This window comes from Daucus carota, chromosome 6, assembly GCF_001625215.2.
Source record: "Daucus carota subsp. sativus chromosome 6, DH1 v3.0, whole genome shotgun sequence".
NCBI classification, from domain to species: Eukaryota; Viridiplantae; Streptophyta; class Magnoliopsida; order Apiales; family Apiaceae; genus Daucus; species Daucus carota.
In genome coordinates, this window is record NC_030386.2 from 26,589,985 (window position 1) to 26,611,532 (window position 21,548).

At 36.1% G+C, this 21,548-nt stretch overlaps 4 protein-coding genes and 1 pseudogene across 7 annotated transcripts; 2 read left to right on the forward strand and 3 right to left on the reverse strand.

Moving 5' to 3' along the window:
* The first annotated feature begins 483 nt into the window (after window positions 1-483).
* Window positions 484-5,117, forward strand: LOC135147072 (alanine--tRNA ligase-like). Of its 4 annotated transcripts, XM_064079476.1 has the most exons (9): window positions 489-821; window positions 1,264-1,474; window positions 1,572-1,712; window positions 2,609-2,739; window positions 3,211-3,703; window positions 3,887-3,942; window positions 4,163-4,331; window positions 4,465-4,646; window positions 4,769-5,117. In XM_064079476.1, the coding sequence occupies exons 1-5, from the start codon at window positions 680-682 to the stop codon at window positions 3,375-3,377; spliced, it is 792 nt and encodes a 263-aa protein (XP_063935546.1). In that variant the 5' UTR covers window positions 489-679; the 3' UTR covers window positions 3,378-3,703; window positions 3,887-3,942; window positions 4,163-4,331; window positions 4,465-4,646; window positions 4,769-5,117. The 4 variants fall into 4 exon arrangements, with proteins under 4 accessions (XP_063935548.1, XP_063935546.1, XP_063935545.1 ...); XM_064079478.1 differs by lacking the exon at window positions 2,609-2,739 and having other exon boundaries at window positions 484-821; XM_064079475.1 differs by having other exon boundaries at window positions 3,211-3,942.
* A 1,520-nt stretch (window positions 5,118-6,637) lies between these two features.
* Window positions 6,638-8,595, forward strand: LOC108226161 (zeatin O-glucosyltransferase-like; annotated as a pseudogene).
* A 64-nt stretch (window positions 8,596-8,659) lies between these two features.
* LOC108226405 (uncharacterized) lies at window positions 8,660-9,943 on the reverse strand. Its single transcript, XM_017401360.2, has 2 exons — window positions 9,874-9,943; window positions 8,660-9,762 (listed from the first exon to the last, which is right to left on the reverse strand). Exon 2 carries the CDS (start codon window positions 9,754-9,756, stop codon window positions 8,905-8,907), a length of 852 nt encoding a protein of 283 aa, XP_017256849.1. The 5' UTR covers window positions 9,757-9,762; window positions 9,874-9,943; the 3' UTR covers window positions 8,660-8,904.
* Window positions 9,944-11,211: 1,268 nt separating this feature from the next.
* On the reverse strand, window positions 11,212-13,255 carry LOC108225223 (cytochrome P450 84A1). Its single transcript, XM_017400050.2, has 2 exons — window positions 12,285-13,255; window positions 11,212-11,943 (listed from the first exon to the last, which is right to left on the reverse strand). Exons 1-2 carry the CDS (start codon window positions 13,218-13,220, stop codon window positions 11,320-11,322), a joined length of 1,560 nt encoding a protein of 519 aa, XP_017255539.1. The 5' UTR covers window positions 13,221-13,255; the 3' UTR covers window positions 11,212-11,319.
* A 5,769-nt stretch (window positions 13,256-19,024) lies between these two features.
* LOC108226162 (LRR receptor-like serine/threonine-protein kinase RGI5) lies at window positions 19,025-21,079 on the reverse strand. The gene has a single exon (XM_017401104.2). It carries the CDS (start codon window positions 20,998-21,000, stop codon window positions 19,081-19,083), a length of 1,920 nt encoding a protein of 639 aa, XP_017256593.1. The 5' UTR covers window positions 21,001-21,079; the 3' UTR covers window positions 19,025-19,080.
* Window positions 21,080-21,548: the final 469 nt, after the last annotated feature.

Consider the following 21,548-nt stretch of genomic DNA (forward strand, 5'->3'; position numbering starts at 1 on the left):
AATTATATTATGTAAAAAAATATATATTTTAACATTCTCATTAAAATATATATATTTGACCTAATTTAAAATTAATTATTTGAAGAATTTATGCAGCTGCTAAATAATTTTTTTATTTAATCACGTTATTCTATCATAATTTTACTTTCAATAAAAAATAGTTAAATCTAAAATATAAATTTTTATTTGACTGAAAAATTTTAATTTATTCTTTGTAAATTAAATTATTTCACACCATCTAAAATATATTTAAAAATTCATAACTAATTTAAAAGCACCCATGCCTTGCACGGGCTATAAGCTAGTATAAACAACATATGTCATGTCATGAATTTAATAAATCTATCTATACTATACTATAATAAGCCAACATAGGTATATTTTGTAGTCCCATTTTTTGTTTGTATTTTTTGGTTTGGTCGTTTTGTTTATCGTCCAGAAGCTAATACTAAAACTCTCTGTCCTGCTAACATTCTATCTCTTAATAGTATTAGTTTTATAAACAAAAACAAATACTACAAATTTCATAAGATACACTCATCTTTTAAGCAGACCCTGTAGTTTCACTTCAGCGCCTCCACCTCATTCTCTCATATCACTTCCCCTCTCTCCGACGTAGTTTTGCTTCCCGATTAGGGCTTTTCTCCGCCGCGCTTCGCAATCTCCAATCACCGATTCCATGGGCTCCGAAGAAATCGAGTGGCCCGCGAATCGAGTTCGCGACACTTTTATCAAGTTTTTCGAAGATAAGCAGCATGTTAATTGGAAATCAAGCCCTGTTGTTCCTCACAATGATCCTACTCTGCTCTTCGCTAACGCAGGTCTGTTGTGCGTGATGTTTTTCAAGTGATTCTGGTTTTACTGTGGTAATTTATTGGTTTTTACTGTTTGATAGTGTTGCAATTTGTGGTGTTTGTGATCTTTGTAGTAAAGTTTTAAGGTTCATAGCCAGCTGTTTACTGTTTCAGCATGTTGAAAAGTATTCAGTGATGTTTTTATCGACAGTTGTGAATTGTTATTCGCCATTTAAATTGAGGTTGAATTGATGGATTTTTACTATATAGGAATGGTGAGAGTTATATATATATTCGAAGTTTATTTATATATTTTAAATCTATAGTTTAGTGTTTTATTGATGTCTATTTTTCTGTTATAGTATTTTGAAGATTATGCGGTGAAGTGTTTGGATTATTTTGACAGGTTTTTAGGTGATTAGAGTGTTGAATTGTTATTTGATGGTTTATATTGGGTGTTCTGTTGCAGGGATGAATCAATACAAGCCTATCTTTTTAGGAACTGCTGATCCCAACACTCAGCTGAGTAAGCTAACACGTGCTTGCAATACACAGAAGTGTATAAGAGCGGGTGGGAAACATAATGATTTGGATGATGTTCGTAAAGATACTTATCACCACACTTTCTTTGAGATGCTTGGTAATTGCTCCTCTCGTGGGCATGGGAGCTTCTCACCAAGGCATGTTCTAATGTTTTTTGGTTAACAAATTGAGCTACAATATATAATATATGAGCAAAAATCGAGACATTAGTTTCTTAACGGTTACTGATATCAGGTGTACAAATTACCTGAAGATCGAATTTATGCTACCTATTTTGGTGGTGATGAAAAGTCTGGCCTTGACCCTGATACTGAAGCTAAGGCTTTGTGGCTCAAATATCTTCCAAAGAAACGCGTATTGCCATTTGGTTGTAAGGTAAGAGCTTCATATTAGGTTTTCTACCCTTTGTTTCTTTTTCGTGATTAAAGCATCTCGTGTCTTTGTATTGTTTACATGACAAAATAAATGATTTGTCGGGTTTCTGAAGAATCATTAATAGTGTTGTGTCCAATTTAGGTATATCACTTTTGAAACTATAAGTGTTTAAATAGTCATTGAAACATGTGAAAGTGTTTCTAACCTGAAGTAGAGATCTGTGTTCTGATATTGATATGTTGATGAGGTTTTTAAAATCCTCACGGGCTTACTTTTTTGTCAATTCGGTTGGAGTTTAGTAGTGTACTATTTGTATGTGTTCTATGTAATCTTAGGGGTAAAGCAGTGGCACCAACTCCAGATAACGGGGTAAATATATAATTAATTTTAATTGGATGATTATGTGTATAAGAAGGATCACATTATTATTATTATTATTATTATTATTATTATTATTATTATTATTATTATTATTATTATTGTGAGGAGCCAAACACTCATTATCACTAAAATTTGTGTGAAATTTTGGAAACAATTTTTGAAATAACTGACATTTTCTAAATAAGAAATTGGTAAGGACTTGAAAAAGGTAAAGCAAATGTTAACAAAATTAGCAGCATAGAATAATGAACATAATTAGGTGATAAATGTATGGAATAAAAAAGTAAAAGACAGAGTGGGGTGGGAAGTTGCAGTATCCACTCCGGACAAAAGGTGTTATGATTCCATTCTCTTGCTATAAAAGCAAATGTCTCTCCTTTTATGTAGCCAATCACAACTATCTAATTACCCCTCTGACTCTCTCCTTTATTACAACATTCTCTTTTTATCTCCATTCTTTTCTTGATAAATACCAAATCTTTGTCTTGATAATCTTCATCCTCTGCCTCTGCAAGAATGACAGTAGATGACAAAATTGATGGTGAAAAAGAGCAGTTCCCTGTGGGCATGAGAGTTCTTGCTGTTGATGATGACCCCACTTGTCTTAGACTCTTGGATACTTTGCTCAGGCGCTGCCAGTACAATGGTTTCTTTCTGGGTTTTCATCTTTCAAATTAAAGCTCAAAGCTTTCTGCTTTCAACTTTATTTATTATTTTTTTCCAGATTTTACTTGTTCTTCCTGGATATTTAATTGCTCTTGCTTCTTCTTTTTTCCTGCCAATCTGTTTGAGAATTTACTTCTAGGATTCCACCAAGAGAATTTGATTTGGATGATACTATGATTGTTTTCAGTTCAGTGAGTTATGATAATCTGTACAACTTCAAAATAAATTGTGCTTTTTTGTGAGCTTTCTGTTTGCTGTTCTACTAATATGCAACTTGAGTTCATCACAAATGCATGCTTCAGATGTTTATATGTTGTAGACCGGTATTGATTTAGTTACTTTATGTTTGTCACAATGTGGATTTGTTTGTTTTTATGTTCTGGTTTCCCTTTCGTGGCTTTAGTAAAGTTTATCGCTTTAGGTATATTTATGGCATTTGTTTTGTTGGCAGTAACGACCACGAGTCAAGCAGTAGTGGCATTGCAGATGTTAAGGGAAAACAAGGACAAGTTTGACTTAGTTATCAGTGATGTCCATATGCCTGACATGGACGGTTTCAAGAGTATTTTAATATCACATTTTTTCCTTTTATTTTCTATTAACGAAAATCAGCCTTGACCATGAACACGAAATGTGCATCCACTATATTGAGGTATCCAAACCCTAGATATTCGAATATAGGGGCAAAATTAGCTTCATCGTCAGTCTACAAAGGTAATAGTGCTTATTGCTCCTTCTGTTTCCCCGATTCTTTGTATCTCTTATTGTATCTATCCACGTATTTGTGAAATTGAAATTCATACAGATCTTATATGTATATGCTTGCGCGTTGTTAGAGATCTTATTATTAGGTATCTTGTCACTATTTGATGCTTCTAATTCACAAATTCTTAGTCACTTTACTTGGACGGCGGACGATTACAATTTATTTGGCTGTAAGACAGGTTTGTTTATCGATAATTTCGGTACATAATTTTACAGTATATTGATAAGCGGATTTGTCTTTTTTCTTTTTTATACGTTTTAATATGATAGTTTGGTTTTATAGAGTAGAAGAGGATGTTATATTTATAATAGTTTTTGATAAAGGGGACAAAGTGTATTAACTAATTTGTTTTTTGTTGCAGTGTTATGTCATCTGTTTCGAGTAGTTTAAATTCGTGTCTGCGTTAAACCAATGAAGGTAACTCTAATACCATTTTATTATTCACTGAATGCATGGTATCTTGAAATCGCCTTCTTTTAAAATACGATGATAGATATCAGTCTAGAGTTGTTGCTTATCCTTGTTTCACTGACGATTGTGATGGTCTCAGTGCTGTTATTTACCACTCCTGTGTTTTTTAGCAATAAAACTACATCACACTGGCAACCTCTATATGTTTTTTGTTTAATTCTTATAGGCCTTAAAACTGCTCAAACACACAACCTCCGTCCAAGGTCCTGCATCTGAGGAATTTTCCATGAGAGTGCACTGAGGAGGAACTGATTGAACTTGGTAAACCATTTGGTAAAGTTGTCAACACCAAGTGTAATATTGGAGCCAACCGAAACCAAGCTTTTATTGAATTTGTAAGCGTGCATCAGTTTTCTCATTCTCTTCCGTTTGGCTTAGTCACCTAGCCCCTTTTAATTGTATTAATGCTTGATAATATTTGTTGTTAACTAATCTGTGTACATGTTTCTTTTTGTTTTGGTTTAATAGGCTGAAGCGGCTCAGGTCCGAGGGAAAACTTTCTACCTACAGTATTCCAATAGGCAAGAAATAGTGAACTACAAAACTACTGCAGATGTTGTTGGAAATGTGCTGGAGATGTTGCAGATCGCCGAGAGCTTAGTAGCTGAACGCAAAATACAAACAAAGAGGCGAATAAAAAACTGAAAGAGGTAAGCTTAACTACCTAAATCATATTCACATTGCAGTAGGATTTTGTTAGAATAATAAATGAATATTAGCGAGCACAAATACATGTGCCTATTCATACTGGCCAACCAATTTCTATATGCAGTCAATTTGTATGGATAAGTTCATTCCAAAGCTGGGTGTCTTTAAGTCAAGGGTGCAGTGCCCTCTGGAGGAGGTGAATGAACTCATGAAAGTTGATCAAGTGCTCGAGTTTATGGCTTTTGTTGGGCCTGGTATCTCAAAAATTGCTAAGGCTGATGTTTAGTGGTAGTCCTGCATGCTATTATATATATGTATGGTTAAGGGGTAGTATTTGAGGTCTCAGTTTCTCTTTCTCAGTAGTTTGTATGGTATTTTGTTTGCTTGGTCTTCCCAATTGGTTGGGGTTCTTTTCGTTGTGACCTTTGCAAGATTATATGAGATTTACGGAATTACGGTACTTTATTTTTTTAGATAGTTCTCAGTCTTCTTAATTGTATCACTTGAAATATTGATAAATTAACTTGATATTCATTTTTATATTAGAGAAAAGTTCAAGCATAATTAAATTTTAGAATTTTTATATTAAATAGTGCAATGAAAATGTATATTAGAATTGAATATAAAATAAAATAATATTACTCAAAAGTAATATATATCTCAATATATATTTTCAAATCAAGCAATTTATAACTTTAAAATATCAATGAAATTCATGTTTTTTTTTATTTTTTGAATTAAGTTTTTAGTTTTCTCATTTTAAATCGAAAACCACATTTTATTTTCTTTTCTTTTGACCAACTGAATTTTTTCTTTTTCAACACATTCCTGCAAAAAATTGTAATGTTCCTCTTGTAGAGACTGTCATTTTGTGAGTTTGTACTTTCTCTTCTTGGTCAATGCCCCCGGTTTCCTGTTTCTGATGTCGAAACAAATATATTGAATAACAAATTATACATTCATAAGGTATATTCTTACAATGTCAATATGATTTATATCTTAATTTTGGAATTTTGTTTTAACAGAGAAGAACTAACTTGAACCGGGAAAGGAAGCGGATAAGTTTGAAAATCTTTTAAGGCTCAAACAGACCAACATATTCGTTGCACCGTTATGTATCTGATATTGACCATAATGTGAGTACGAATTAGTAAATATATTTACATTTGAATGGTTTGTAAATGTTATTTCAACTTCAGAAAATGCAGTAATAACCTCTTAATTTCAGGTGACCGAAGCGGGTTGGTGCTTTATTTAGTAGCTATGGACAAGTAAGTATATCAGGCTTTGATTAATTGTGATCAATCATTAAGAGTTATTGTCTAATGCAAAATTCAATTCTCAACACAACTACACTTATTCATTTCTCGACACAACCACACTTTAGAGTTTAGCGCATGCTGAAAAATAAAAATATTAAATGTACATACTATTATTTTATAATATATAAAAATATTGTACAAGACAAACTTTCAAAAGGGAATATAACCAATCGATTAATAAAATTTAATATCATTTTATTTAATTATAATAAAACACTAATAAAATAAAACACTAATATTTCAAAAAAGAAAATAATAAAAAAACATAATAAAATGATATTAAGCTTGAAAATTAATAAAATTAAAATTATATGGTCACCCGTGCTTTGCACGGGTTATAGGCTAGTTTTACATAATATCTTACCTATTTAATTTAGTTAACCATCCCATCCAAGATGCTCCGCGAATAATCTCCGTCAAACTGCAAAGCACTCAAATTTAAACCATTCACATTTTGTAACGTTTGCAGTGACGACATATTTGTTTTATGTACATGAACTGGAAGTGTAATCATCTCTTAATCTCAGAAAAGAAAAGTACAAATATTTTAATCAGCATAAATATTTAATCAACTGGTATTAATCTCACTGCTCCTATAGTGCACCACAGGAAAAAGCTTGTGTGCAAGAAATGGCAGAGCCAGAGAGGCCAGCAAATGAAAGTGAAAAAAGTGTAGTTGTAGTGTGGTCCCTTTTCCTGCACAAGGCCATCTAAACCAGCTCCTCCACCTCTCTCGCCTCGTCTCGGCCTACAATATTCCTGTTCACTACGTTGCCACCACCACTCATTGTCTCCAGGCTAGAATTCGAGTCCAGGGTTGGACAGGGGTGGCAATATCAGACACGACCCACATGATTCACTTCCATCAAGTCCCAACACCTGCATTCATTTCCCCTCCTCCCAATCCACACGCCACGATGAAATTCCCGTCTCACCTTCAACCCTCTTTCGATGCTGCAGTGCTCCTCCGAGAGCCTGTGGCTGCTCTTGTTGCACTTCTGGCTTCAACTGCCAGAAGGGTGATTGTTATTCATGACTCGTTTATTCCTTCTGTTGTTCAAGATGTGGTTTCGATGTCAAACGTTGAGGCCTATTCTTTTCAGCCTGTCTCTGCTTTCTTGGTCGCGTGTTACTATGCAGAAATTGTGGGGAAGCCTCTGGGGATTGAGGATGAAAACTGCACGAAAACTACCTCGAAGAGGAGCTACCATGACTTTGGAAATGATGGGACTTATAAATAGGCAGAAGAAGTACCACAAATATAGTTCGGGTGTGCTGTTTGATACATGCAGAGAAATTGAAGCTCCGTTTCTTGATGTACTGGCTAAAGTAAATGCAAAGCAATGGGCTATCGGTCCTTTCAACCCCGTTGAGATTTGCAAGAAATCAGGTGATGAGCAACGCCACGACTGCTTGAAGTGGCTGGACAATCAAGCCCGTAATTCTGTAATATATGTTTCTTTTGGAACAACGACTAGTTTAACAGATGAACAAATCTACGCCCTTGCGGTTGGTCTAGAAAACAGTGGACAAAAATTTGTATGGGTTTTGCAAGATGCTGACAAAGGAGATATATTTACCGGGAAGGTCAGAGTATGTCAATTGCCAAAGGGCTATGAAGAAAGAATAGGAGAAAAAGGGCAGGGGATTATACTGAGAGATTGGGCGCCTCAGTTAGAGATTCTGGCTCATGTGTCGACAGGAGGATTTATGAGTCATTGTGGATGGAATTCGTGCATGGAAAGTATAACAATGGGGGTGCCTATGGCAACATGGCCTATGCATTCTGACCAGCCCCACAATGCCTTGTTAGTGACTGAAGTTCTTAAAATTGGCGTGGTTGTCAAGGATTGGACATGTTGTGACGAGGTGGTGGAGTCAATAACGATTGAAAAAGCTGTTAAAGAGTTGATGGCTTCAAAAGGAGGTGAAGAGATAAGGAGGAGGGCCGTGGAGTTGGGGACTGCTGTCAAGGGTTCGGTGGCTAAAGGAGGTGATAGTCGCAGAGAATTGGATGATTTTATCGGTCACATATGTAGATTTCATCATCGGTCACATCTGTAGATAGAATTTGCTTTGCAAAGAGGCTTTTGTTTCAAAAAGACAATGAGGTCCTCTGTATACACCGCCCATTAAGCCTTTTCAGTATATTGGCAAAGCATCTCCATTTAGGTTAACAGGTAAACTGGAACTTAGATGTTAACCTTGTCTTTATTGAATTCATAAGATATTTCATCCAGGATGTTGTTCAACATTGGAATAAGCATGAGCATAGTGTATGACTAAGAATCCAGAATTTCTAGCAATTATCCTCTGCTTAGGGATTGGACATTTGTAGCATATATTTGGCTTAGATACTCAGATAACTTGTTTAAGTGAAGATCAAGATATTTAAATTCTTAAAGAAAAATACATTGACAGCTTACAACCAAATATCAGAGGAAAGCAATGAATATTTAAACTAGACTTACTTAACTGAAGTGACAAACAATTGGAAAGTTTACTTCTAATGCTGCAGCTTTCTGATATTGTGATTCAGATTAATTCTGGGGGACATTAACTATTATTGAGCCGTCGAAGAACTGTCATTTGATCATCAATAAGTGTTTGTGAGAACTAATAATGAGATGAAGGTCTGAGTTTGCCATATGCTTCAACATAAGACGTTCAGCAAGGAGGTAAATGATAACTTTCATGAACAGATTTAATCAATGTCTTGATATGAGGACTAAATTGAATACAACTCACAAACAGTCAGAAAGCAAAACATATGCATATAGTTCAAAAATTATCAAAATAGAAATAACTCTGTTTCCCTCCTCATACATTTGCCCAGGACTAATAATATTATCAAGTACACTTGGAATGCAGTACACCTCCTGGAGAGCCTGCTCGCTTTTCTCACACTTTTGCTAGTCGTAGGGCAGGCTCGTCATCTTTAACATTCATGAGCATAATGTCCATAGATGTTACACTTATAACATCTGACTTTACTTCTATCACGTCCTCCACGACTCTTGAAGGATGATCGTCCGTCAAGGCCTCCTCTGTTTGATCCCCTCAACCATTCTTCTCGAGTAAGTAAAAGTTTTCCTTCATCGCCTTCACGCTTTGTCCACTCTTCCTCTGTAAGCATTAGCTGCCTTTCATTTTGCTCTACCTTTCCCTTCAATCTCTCTTCGTATGCTTTGAGGAAACCTACTGCTTCTTCCACAGTCATAGTCTCTAGGTTGCAAAATTGTTCCATGGCAGATATGATTTGTAAAAATTTCCTGGGGACTGCACGTAGTAGCTTCTTTACAACATAAGACTCTCCCATTTCTTCTCCCAATGCTCGTATATTCGTCACAAGCCCCATTAACCTCATATAAAAGTCATCAATCAGTTCATTATCTTTCATGCTCATCGATTCAAACTCAGATATCAGTGTTTGAATCCTTGCCTGCTTTACTCGCTCAACACCTTGGTAAATAGTCTTTATAGCCTCCCAGGCCTCTTTTGCTGTCTGTTTCTCTGCTAGTGCAAGTAAAACATCGTCAGGTATTCCTTGATATATCATGGCCATAGCGACATTATCTTTTTTTTCTTCCACCTGTATATTTGGATCATTTGGTTCCACCGCACTCCAGACCCCTTGAGCTTGCATAAACGCTTTCATTTTTAGAGACCAAGCTGTATAATTACTTCTCGTCAACATTGGGTAACTAAAACCGATTAACCCTGGTTCATCTATGTTCATCTCCATCACTGGTGTCAAGGCCAACATCGCTTTACCTTTGTTCATCTCCATCGATAACTATTTTGACACAAATCGAGAAAGAAATTTTTTTTACTTAGACATTGCATAAGTAGATGAAAGACTCTAAAACTGGAAAGCTAAAAACTAGGACGTGATTTAAGTGATTACCTGAATAAACTCTACTACTCCACGTTTATCGCCTCCTACAAACACGACACCAGTAGCTGACTAATTCAAACTGCTCGATATAGTAGCAAAACAAATTCAAAAGCAGCATTAACATTTTTATTTTTTTTTGACAGAAGCATTAACATTTGAGACCAATTAAAAAAAGAAAATAAAAAACATTTGAGATGCAAGGTTAGATTAACAAAGGCTAACGGTCATTAATATCATTAGAATTAGAATTAGAATGGTTGACATTGGATTCATCCTCATCATGAAATACCACTAATGTTGATCATGCAACACATGTTAACTGCATTAATACGATGTCAAATCCCGAGTCTTAGCACAGAAATAAAAGGTTTTTGGCAATTATCCTGCGAAATTGCCAATAACTTGAATAAACAAGGGCACCACAGGTGTCAAAAAATATCATGATTTGTCGGTAAAATTGGTCGTGCTTATGCTTATAAACTGAACTAAAATCTTCACAATTCTCGATGTGGGACTGGGCGTTACACACACAATCCCTGTATTCACTGGCCTGTTTAATAGAATCGAGACGCGATATTAGACATAAAACTTCATCTCCAATATTCTCATCAATAGTTCCGTTTCTTATAAGCTAGCTAGATCAATAGTCATATACAATTATTCGCCATGTGGGGATTATGCAATTCTAGATTTGGTTCAGATACTCAGATAACTTGTTTAAGTGAAGATCAAGAATATTAACTTATTAAAGAAAAAAAGAAACATACAGTGACAGGCTGACAGCTTACAACCACAGAACAGAGGGAAGCAATGAATATTTAGACTACCCTTACTTAACTGAAATGACAAATAATTGAAAAGTTTACTTCTAATGCTGCAGCTTGTAGGCTATTGTGATTCTGGTTAATTCTCGGGGACGTTAACTCTTATTGAGCCGTCGAAAAGCTGTCACTTGAGCTGCAATGAGTGTGATTGAGAGTATGCTTCAATATGATGATACTCCCTCCGTCCCCTCCATTTCTTTACACTTTCCTTTTTGGAATGTCCCACCAATTCTTTACATTTCAAAACTTACCCAAAATAGTCCATGGTCCCACCACTTCTTCACTTTTCTTTCCTTTTCACACTACTTTTACTCCACTATCTTCTTTTTATACATTAAAAATCAATGGGTCCCACCACTTCACCCACTTTTCTTTGTCTTTTCCATTACTTTATACATATTTCTTAACCTCCGTGCCCAACCCAAACGATAAGAATTGGGAGGGACGGAGGGAGTAACATTTATGAAAAAATTTACGCGCAATGTCTTGATAGGATTACTAAATTGATTACAATTCGCAAAAGTCAGAAAGCAAATCACATGCATATAGTTTGAATATTATCATACTAGAGATAATTTTTACCAACTGAAGTATAAAATCAGAATAGCAAATATACAGGGATTTCCGTACATTAAGAAATGGGACACAACAGGCGTGGAGTTGGAACTGCCACAAGTCTTGTGGCTCTAGGAGCAGTAAGTCCAAACACGTCATCAGTGTCCACTTCATTAGGCTTCATGCCATCAGGCAATTCCCAGTTGAAACAATGCAGAAGGTGAGCCACAGCCATCTCAAATGCATAAAGTCCCAGTTGCATACCGGGACAAGACCTTCGACCCGATCCAAATGGTATGAAGTCAAAGTGGCTCCCCTTAAAGTCAGGCATTCCTTCTTTCAGAAACCTGGATGGTTTAAACTCCTCTGGCTCATCCCACGAGTTTGGGTCTCGGTTAATAGCCCATGAGTTGATCATTACCCGAGACTTAGCCGGAATGTGATATCCAGCCACCACAGCATCTTGGGCCGTCTCGTGAAGAAATAATGGAATGGGCGGGTGGAGCCTCAGAGTCTCCTTGATACAACATTTGAAGTAAGTTAGCTTGTCAAAGTCACTTTCTTCTACACGACGGTGAAGCCCAACCACATCCAGGAGCTCTTGTTGAACCCTTTTAAGGTCTCCAGGACTCCGCATTAGTTCTGACATTGCCCACTCAATTGCAGACGCAACTGTCTCCGTCCCCCCAAACATTACGTCCTGAAAATGCCATTTAACCATATCAGGAAAGTATCTGGCAATTATAGAAGCGACCATTATGATCTTTTGTCGATTAATCTACAAATTATCTTCATATAGAAAATTAAAAAAGAGTTACACTGTCCTTTTCATATGATTTGAGCTTTCTTAGGTGAATTTTATAATCTGAAGTTCACCAACCAGTAGTACCATTCCCCTATTTAGATAACAGACCAGAAACTTCGTTCACAATCCCTATTTGGACAACTTATAATAGCATTCACAATTTTATTTTAAACAACAAACTCGATTAATTATTGATATTCAAACTATTCTAATGCTTTATCAAAGAAGATACTTACCATGATAATGGCTTTGATATTATCTCTTGTGAGCCTCACGGAGCTGTTAATATCATCAAAATGGTTAACTTTAACTTGATCTTCACCATAGAAATCCAGTAACTCATATACCATATCACTATTCGCCTCATCAACAGCGCCACTCTTCTTGTTCGCTATGTGTTCATCAAGAATCGAGTCGATGAACCCATCGAGAGAAGCCCGAGCCTTGACAAGCCGAACCTTAAACCCCTGCGGGTCTAGCCAGGTCAGCCCGGGAACAAAATCACATATATTAAAAGCACCAAACAGTTTCGAAAACTCCTGCAAGATCTTGATGAAATCATCTTGACCATGACGCGATACGGACCCGAAAGCCGCCCTGTAAACGATGTTGCGAGTGAGCCCGAAAACCAGCTCCCCAACATTAACCGAAAGCCCCGCATGATACACCACGTTACTCACCATGTCATCGACCTCGTCACGGACCGAGTCCCACGACTCGGCCCGTCGACGACTAAACAACTTCATCACCGATATTTTTCGCATTTGGCGCCAAAAAGGGCCGTAATTTGCGAACGCCATATCAGCGCGGTTATAAGTAAGATAGCTAATATTCATCGTAGCGGGACGGTTAGAAAAAATATTATCCTGAACTTGAAGGACCTCTCGGGCCATATCGGGAGTCGAAACTGTGACCATGTGGAGGAAGCCCATACGGAGGTGCACGAGGCCCCCGTACTGAGCGGCGAGTTTAGCCAGTCCACGGTGAGTTAGCGTGTCCATCATCAACATGTTGCCGATGATGGGCCAGCCTTTGGGCCCCGGAGGGTATGGTTTACGAGACGAGATAAATTTCAGAAAGAAAGCTAGTAATGAAAGAAAGAAGAAGATGATTGTCATGGCAGGAGTAGAATGTAGAATATTTGGAAGCAAAGAAATATGATCGGTTTGCATGATTTAATTTTGGTGCTACCGCTCTAGTTTCTGGTTTGGTGCATCTCCTTATATAGTGTTACTATAACATAGTTTAATCATTTTCGAGTGTGAGTTAGTAGATGTAGAGACAAAAATGCAATATTCTAATGATTGAACAAATCATGGTTATTTTTTGGCTGATTAATTTAAGAATATGGCTAAGTTATCAAAAAATAAAATCCAGAAATATTCTCACATGATTTGATTGGGGTTATTGATGCTAGAGTTCATTTGCATTTGATATATCAAACAATAAGATGATATTTGGAATTCGAGAAAAATATAGAAACATATTTAAATATCTATTATCTTTTTTTTTATATATAAATCCGGATTAATTCTCTAACCAAGCAAATTAAAGTAGTACTTACCAAATTTATGTCCTATGTTACAGGCGGATAGAATTTAGAACTGTATTGGAAGGAAATACATACAGGAAAATAGTGAATGTCACGGATATTTTTTTAACAAAATAAACAATGGAAAAATAGAAACTCCAAAAAAATTATTTTCAATTTTTTTTCAAATCCTAATTGATATTATTTGTTTGGTTTCACTTCCAATAATAATAATAAAACTCTTGTGTGTACATCAAAATTTGGAATACGTAGCATTGATATTCATAAATAATAACAAAATTTTAAAGCTTTTGTACGTGGACTCAATATCAACCAAACGATTATTAAAAATTTAATATTTGATTCCTAGATTAAATTTAGACTTTTTGTACTTAGACTCATTATTGGCATGCAAACAGCCGATGCCAATAACGGTGGCTGACTACCTCGGATAGAGCGGCCCCCGGCTAACCCCCGATGGGCAGCTCCTAGCTAACCCCCGGTTAGGTGGACAGATCTTACTCTACTGGATGGTCCGATATTTATGTAAGTATATTAATTCTTTTAATTTTTCTACGTACCAATCCAAGCTGTCTCAATTAACATTATGAGATTATTTTCGTTTCAGAAAAACTGTGATTTGTTGTTAACTGATACTATTGAATTTATTTTTGCCAAATCGATGTTGGAGTAATTTGATAAGAAAAATGGTTCAAATTGTACTGGTCTAACTGGATGAGAAATTTTCCGTTTGATTTGATTCAAAAATTATTCGGACCGCATGATGTTCATGCCTACTTTTTACTCTCGTATTTCTTGTTTGTTCTAATTTAATGCCTTTTTTAGCCATGTCTTCATATATAATCACTGATTGATTCAATAAAATTTGCTATTTTGAATCTTAAAATCCACAAGCTCATTTCTCCGATCAAATCTCAAAATTTTATGTTCACCAATTTTGTGTATTTAAACAAAATTCTCATTCTCAAACATGCATACAAGAAATACTAACGGGAAGTCAAGAAATATGATAGAGATGATTTATCTGTATACGTATATATCATCAAAAATATGTACATACATAAAAGTTTACTTTAATGAGAATCGTAATTAAATTAATATGAAAATCTAATACTAGTAGTGACTATTGACTCATTTTACATGACTTGTCTTTGGGGCCGTTTGGGTGAGCTTAAAACAAGTGCTTCTTGCTTAAAATAAAAAAGTGGAGTAGAAGTTAGAAGTAAGTTAAGACTTATAAGTGATTAAAGTGTTTGGGAAATAAGCAGAAGTCCTGAAACAAAAGCTAGCATTCTTAACTTTTTATAAGTGCTTCTTAACTTTTTACACAAACGGTACAAATAAGTGCTTCTAACTTATAAACCAGAAGCCCGGCTTATAAGCCGGAAACAAACACCCCCTTTATTTCCGCCCCTCAATTTCTCATCACTCATTAATCTTGTCTTCCATTCTCATATTCAACTATAATAATTTTTTTATCAGACTACCACTTTCGGCCAATATCAAAAAATGACCACGGGTTAAATAAAAATCACTAATCTCAAGTAAAAATCATCAAAATCGAAACAAAAAATTTCATCACCTTAAGTCATCAAACTTAGAGCAAGTCCAACAGTGTCCTAGTTGGAGCCCTAAATATAATATAAAAAATTATGTCCTAGTAGTTTAGGACATATTCTACTAACTTCAACTCCAACAATGTGCCTTATTTTCACTATATGTTTAATATTTTATTATTAAAAGTTCACTTTCATCATTAAAACATAATATAAAATAGAGAGAGAAAGAGAGTGTTGATAAGAATTTATTATAAAATATGGGATAGGGCAAGGAGAGAGAGTGCCTCAAAAATAGGGCTTGAATGGGTTGTCCTAGTGATATAGGGCATCACTAGGACATTGTTGGATCAAATTTTTTCATCAAATGCCCTATATTATGACTTATGACACTAAATAGGGCAGCTGTTGGACTTGCTCTTAGACGCCAACACAAACCACCACTTAACCCCAATATCAGTATCAAAATCAAAACATTTACATATAGCCCTCCACTAAACAAAAAAGTCTCCGCAATCATCATCGCTAATTATCAACGTTACCATTTCCATCACGATCATGTTCCTTAGAGGGGTAATCCTAGGGATTCCAAAATTGTCCTCATTTTTTTCCCCAAACAACGATCATGCTCATTAGAGGGGTAATGCTAGGAATTCCAAAATTGTCTCTAATTTTTTTCCCCAAATAACGTGAGTGACATGTGGCGAATTTTAGTTGGATGGTTTATGTGCATACAAAAGTCTCATTATTTATTAGTATAAGTGTAGCCAATTATATATTACCACATAGATTTGGGAAAAAAAATTGAGAACTTGAGGTACTTAGCATTTTCCTTATTTAGAGACCAGTTTACAGATTCACTTAATACAACTTCAAATCACCACAAAAAATTTATAAAAATCTGGCAAATAATACTCCCTCCGTCCCATTTTAATTGTCACCTTTGGTTTTGTGCCAGTCAAATTGACCAAAGTTTGACCGGGATTTATTAATATTTTATCAATTGAAAAAATTATAAAATATGTGTCAACGGAAATAATTTTTAATCTAATTTAAGATGTAATTTTCAGTTTTTTAAGAGAGTGAAATAGTGACTTATAATCTTTGGTTAAAAATTAGTCAATTTGACAAAAAAATAAAATGTGATAATTAAAGTGGGATAGAGGGAGTAAAATTTATTGGTGTAGATTTTCGTACATACACATGCTATTATTAGTTAGATCGTAGTTAATAAAAGTCCACTGCCTACCTAAAATATGGTTGGTAACGTGTGTCACTGGAAAATCTATAGAAAAAAGTCTCTTCATAGATTGGGACTTACTTGTATATGTCAAATCAAACAAGCTCTTGCCTCTCTGAGTTTCCCCACAAGAAAATCTAACAAAAGAAAATCTCTTCAAAAATTAGGACCTACTTATATATGTCAAGCGGAACAAATTCTTGTCTCTGAATTTTGCGAGTCTAATTGGTAACAACGATGTTATTTGACAATGAGAATTAACTCCTTTAATTAACAAATTAAATTAATCATTCTATTTGTTTTAAATGCCCGTTGTTTAATTATTTCACACGCATTTCTAAATTCTTTTAACATGTGAGTGAAATAATTATTTTAATTTCTTTTAAATAAAAATATATAATTAATATTATATGTTGTGAGAGAAATTGATACAACACCCCCAGAACTATATTGCACAATTATAGGGATATTCGTTACAACTACGTAAAATACGGCTAGCTTTTAGGGGCTACCGTTAACATAAACTAAAGAAAAAACAAATGTGTTTAAGAGCTGAGTTTGCAAAGAACCAAACAACGAGGCCGAAATTGAGGAATTCCGTCCTGCAATTGCCCGGAAATGTACGTCACAAAGGTTACACGTGCCTCTTTTTAGAGTGTAGAACTTGTGAGTAAATGAATCCGAATTCGTTCGTTTCCTTTGCAAGGTGCCTACATACCCTATTTATAGGGATCAAGCCCATGTAGTTCTCGATTTTGGACTCTGAAGAGATAAGTTCTTATCCCCTCTAGTTTAGGATAAAACAACTTCCTCTTGTGGTCATCTAGCGGTATCCCACTCCAAGTAGGTCACTTGAAACCTTCATCTTGCATGATTATCCGAATATTCTTGAATTATCCCCACTTGATCGTAATTATCTTCATAATGCACGTATTTATCCCTTAATTTGCAGATAAATGATAGCTGATATACTCCCAATATACTTCCAGCTCGTCCTCCTAAAAACAAGGAAGAAGAGTCCTGCTTGGAGTCTGCTTACCGTTCTGCCTAGGCGGCGGAATCCCTGCCAGCGGCATCCCCTAACTGCAGCCCTGTGGCTGCAAGCCAGGATGCACTCAGTGGTAACCCCTCGCAGAGGTAACCCCTAAAGCGTCTTCAGATGCGACCCCATTCTGATGGCAGCCTCCACTATGCCCCCAATGCAAGTCCGTATACCTTCTTGTATGTCTTCTGTGGTCCACCCAGCCATTGTGAAGCCCATTATCCTTAACCAGATAACTCCAGTAAGCCCAAGTAAAGCCCAAATAATATGATGGGCTGTAAAATAAGCTCAGGGAGATTTTATGACACAACATTATAATTCAGAAAAAATAATTTTAAAATAATAATTCTAGTTATACGATTAAATTTTTTTGCAAAAAAAGTAAAAAAAAATCATTCGAATTATATTTAAAAATAGGGGAAATTTTGAATCTCTAGTTTTTATCCAAATATTTCACTTTCAAAGCCGATAACCCATTTTGCAGCATCCTCAGTGGACTAAGTGCGCCCTTGATGCCCGGTCACGTTTTTCTCTCAAATTAGGGTTTTGAGAGTCGACTCCCAAAACTAGCCGTCACTTCTCCATTCTTCACTTTCATCCTCTTCATCCACCAAATCCTTTTTTCTCTCCCATCTTCTCCACTATTTACCAGTTTTTTGTTTTTTAATAAAATCGAGTGTTCCTTAAAACTCGAAGATTCCAATCGAGTTTTATTCTCGGATCTGTTTCGGATTTGAGCTTGGGCTTGATTGTTTTCTGAATAAATCAGATCTTTTGAAATCAAAGGTCCAATTGTTTTTTCCCGTCTCGCCTTTTGGCGTGTGTTGATTTAGTACCCAATTTTTGGGTGATTTTTCGTTGTTATATTTGTGGTTGTTATGTTTTTTTGTGTTATCAATGAGAATGATTGGGATGAAGTTTGGGGAGATCTGGATTATCGTATCATTAATACTTTCGGCATGTTTATAGCTGGCTCCCGACATGTAGATAGCTGGGGTATGCTTGGAACGGTGGCGATCGCATGTGCTCACCTTTCACAAATTATAGTTGTTCATTATTCGAAGACTCTTGTTCCTCATTGCTTAGTTTTTACAACTGAGTCGCCTAAACACCGCAACAGCTGAGTTGCCTGAACACCGCAACAGCCATGGAACTATTGTGAAGGTCAATTGTGAAGTTATCATTTTTGGGATTGATGTATCGAGAAGCCTTTATATTCATTTTCAGTTTCAAGAATCCTTGGATTCAGTGTGTTAAGCAGTTTGGAAACAATGCGGCTATTTGTTTAGCTCATTTTAATGTTTATCAACCTGATTGCATTGTCGGTTGGGGATTATTCCGACTAGACTTGTTTTAATTTAATTGAATGAATTTGCATTTTGTCAAAAAAAAAGAGAAAAAAGTGCGCCCTTGGCCATGGTACCGAGGAGCATTCGACTTGGTTGCTGTTTGCACCCAATATATATATGATAAAAACATGCTGCAAACTGGTTTCATTCTGTAAAATTGCTATCAAGAAATAATAAATATGAATCTCTTATTTGAGCTTGATATCTTTTAACAAAGTAATATAGAGAAATAAAACAGGCACAAAACTTGAACTATGAAATTTAAAGTATCAGAGAAGTCTTATAAAGATGCTTCAAGACTGCTTACATGGAGGAAGTGGTGCTCCACATAATCCAGGATTATCCAGAAATGCAGATACTGGGATATGAGCTTTGTGCTGTGGAATCATCCCACTTAACCGATTTCGAGACACATCAAATTCTTGTAAAAACTCCAAATTCAGAATATTTTTCGGGATGGTGCCATTTAATTTGTTGTTTGACAGGATAATTGTGGTCAGCCTCTTTGGATTTCCAATCTCCTCTGGTATTGCCCCTGTGATCCCAGTATTCACTAGCTTTAGTACCTGAAGTTCACTTAGTTTTCCCAATGACTTCGGTATTGATCCTCCCAGTGAGTTATTTGATAGAATCAGAGACGCGACATTAGCCATAGAAACTTCCTCTCCAATATTCTCATCAATAGGTCCACTAAACTGGTTATGAGACAGATCAATGGATTCATAAACGCCCCGTGGGAATTGCACATTTCTAGTAAAAATTTGGTTTAGGTTGCCAGAGAACTTGTTGGAGTGAAGGTCAAGACTATATAGAAGTGACAAGTTCTTGAACTCTGCTGGTATTGATGAATGGAAGGCATTTTTTGATAAGTTGAGTAATGAAAGGTTGGTCATGTTTCCAATCCAAGTAGGGAGTTTTCCTGTCAGTGAATTGCTTGATAAATCAAGTGTTGATACTGATGATGAAGCTAGCCACCGCGGAAGCTGGCCTTTGATTCCGGTGCCTGCCATGTGTAGTTGAAGTAGATCCAGTGTTGATAGCCAGATAGGCAAACTCACAAGCTTGAGAGGATTGAAGGAAATATCAATGGTCTGTAAATTTTTTAGGTTTCGAAGTTGAGGAGGGATTGGACCTGAAAAACGGTTCCTTGATAAATCCAGTACCTGAAGGTTTTGAAGATTGCCAAAACTTGATGGGATAAGGCCTGTAAGCCTATTGTTGGAGAAATAGAAATCTGTCAGATTTGTGAGGTGTCCAATGGTGTCAGGAAGTTTTCCGCTGAGTTGGTTGTTCTCGAAGATTAGCCTCTGAATCTTCGGTAGCTGACCAATGGCTGCTGGGATGTTCCCAGTTAGCTTGTTATCAGAAAGGCGAAAGAACTGGAGAGATTTAAGTCCAGATATGGAAGAGGGAATTTTCCCTGTAAGCTTGTTCTGGTTGAGGTACAATACTTCTAATTTTGAGAGTCCACCAATGGAATTTGGTATACTTCCGGTGATTTGATTTCCAGAGAAATCAACATATTGGAGGTATTTGAGATTGCCAAAAGTTTCTGGAATACTACCCGAAAAATAGTTGTCATGGAAATCAAGGCTCCTGACCAGACTTAACTTCCCAATGGTAGAAGGTATTGGACCAATTAACTTATTCCCTGAAAGCCCAAGTTCTGAAACTGAAGTAAATGATTTGAAAATGTCCGAAGGGACAATACCTGAAAGAGAATTCGCATTTAGATAGAGTTTTTGAAGGCGAGAGAGGGAACGGAATGTAGCAGGAATTGATCCAGTCAATTTGTTTGTATTGAGAAAGAGATGTTTTAGACGCGACAACTTGCCAAACTCTGGCGGAATGTGACCTTTTAATTCCTTGAGGTTGCTAAGATCGAGAAGCTGGAGCGATGACAGGTTGCCAAGGAACGGCGACAGAGTCCCAGACATTAATGTGTCAAGGGGGCCATCATTGAAGTCATCGATGAGGCCGGAACGAGAGAGGTTCACGACTCTGCCAGTGGAATCACAAGATACACCCTTCCAGGATTTGCAACAATCCGAGGAAGGCGTCCAAGTAGAGAGTAGATTTGAGGGGTCATATGTGATCCTGTGTTTGAAGTCTAGTAATGCTTCTTTGTCTACTGCACTGCAAGATTTGGAAATGGATGGTAGAGAGAAAAGACAGGAGAGAATGAGGACATTTCTGAATGTGTATATGTCCATTAGCTAGTTGCTGAAAGAGTTGGACAAATGGGATGCTGCTACTTATGCTCTGAGCCTGCACTAGTGGCCTAGTGGGAAACTCTTTTGGAAATAAAAAGTCCTTATGTTTGAAAACTCAACTTCAGTTCTGGTCTAAATTTGGTATTTGATTGTATTGAAGTCAAATATTCACTAATAATTATTAGAATTAAATTAACTTCTAGAAAATGATAGCCCATTAGTAGGGTATAGTCACAATACATGTGCAGTGCATAATGTGCATTGCATTCAAGCTCAAAAATATAATGGGAAACAACAAACCTGTAAAAACACATTGCCAAAGGCCAAAGCTGAAGTGCCCCAGATATGAAAAATGGAAACTTTTACTCTAGTAACAACTCAGTTGGCATTTATGTAAGATATAAGATGTACTTATTCACATTTTCTTTAGTATCAGAAATTAATGAAGATGAGAATAAAGGTACAATAATGGATTGGATTTAAGAATATGAGAACATGGCCTGATGGTATTTTAAGCAGTTATCATGTTTTACATGATTTATTAACTT

Excerpts from the sequence above, each read along its gene's own strand:
- LOC108226405 (XM_017401360.2), bottom strand. The coding sequence starts at position 9,756 with ATGGAGATGAACAAAGGTAAAGCGATGTTGGCCTTGACACCAGTGATG.
- LOC108226162 (XM_017401104.2), bottom strand. The coding sequence starts at position 21,000 with ATGGACATATACACATTCAGAAATGTCCTCATTCTCTCCTGTCTTTTC.
- LOC135147072 (XM_064079475.1), top strand. The coding sequence starts at position 680 with ATGGGCTCCGAAGAAATCGAGTGGCCCGCGAATCGAGTTCGCGACACT. Across the intron at positions 822-1,263 it reads TCTGCTCTTCGCTAACGCAG|GGATGAATCAATACAAGCCT; the intron begins GTCTGTTGTGCG and ends GTTCTGTTGCAG. Across the intron at positions 1,475-1,571 it reads CATGGGAGCTTCTCACCAAG|GTGTACAAATTACCTGAAGA; the intron begins GCATGTTCTAAT and ends TACTGATATCAG.
- LOC108225223 (XM_017400050.2), bottom strand. The coding sequence starts at position 13,220 with ATGCAAACCGATCATATTTCTTTGCTTCCAAATATTCTACATTCTACT. Across the intron at positions 11,944-12,284 it reads ATATCAAAGCCATTATCATG|GACGTAATGTTTGGGGGGAC; the intron begins GTAAGTATCTTC and ends TGGCATTTTCAG.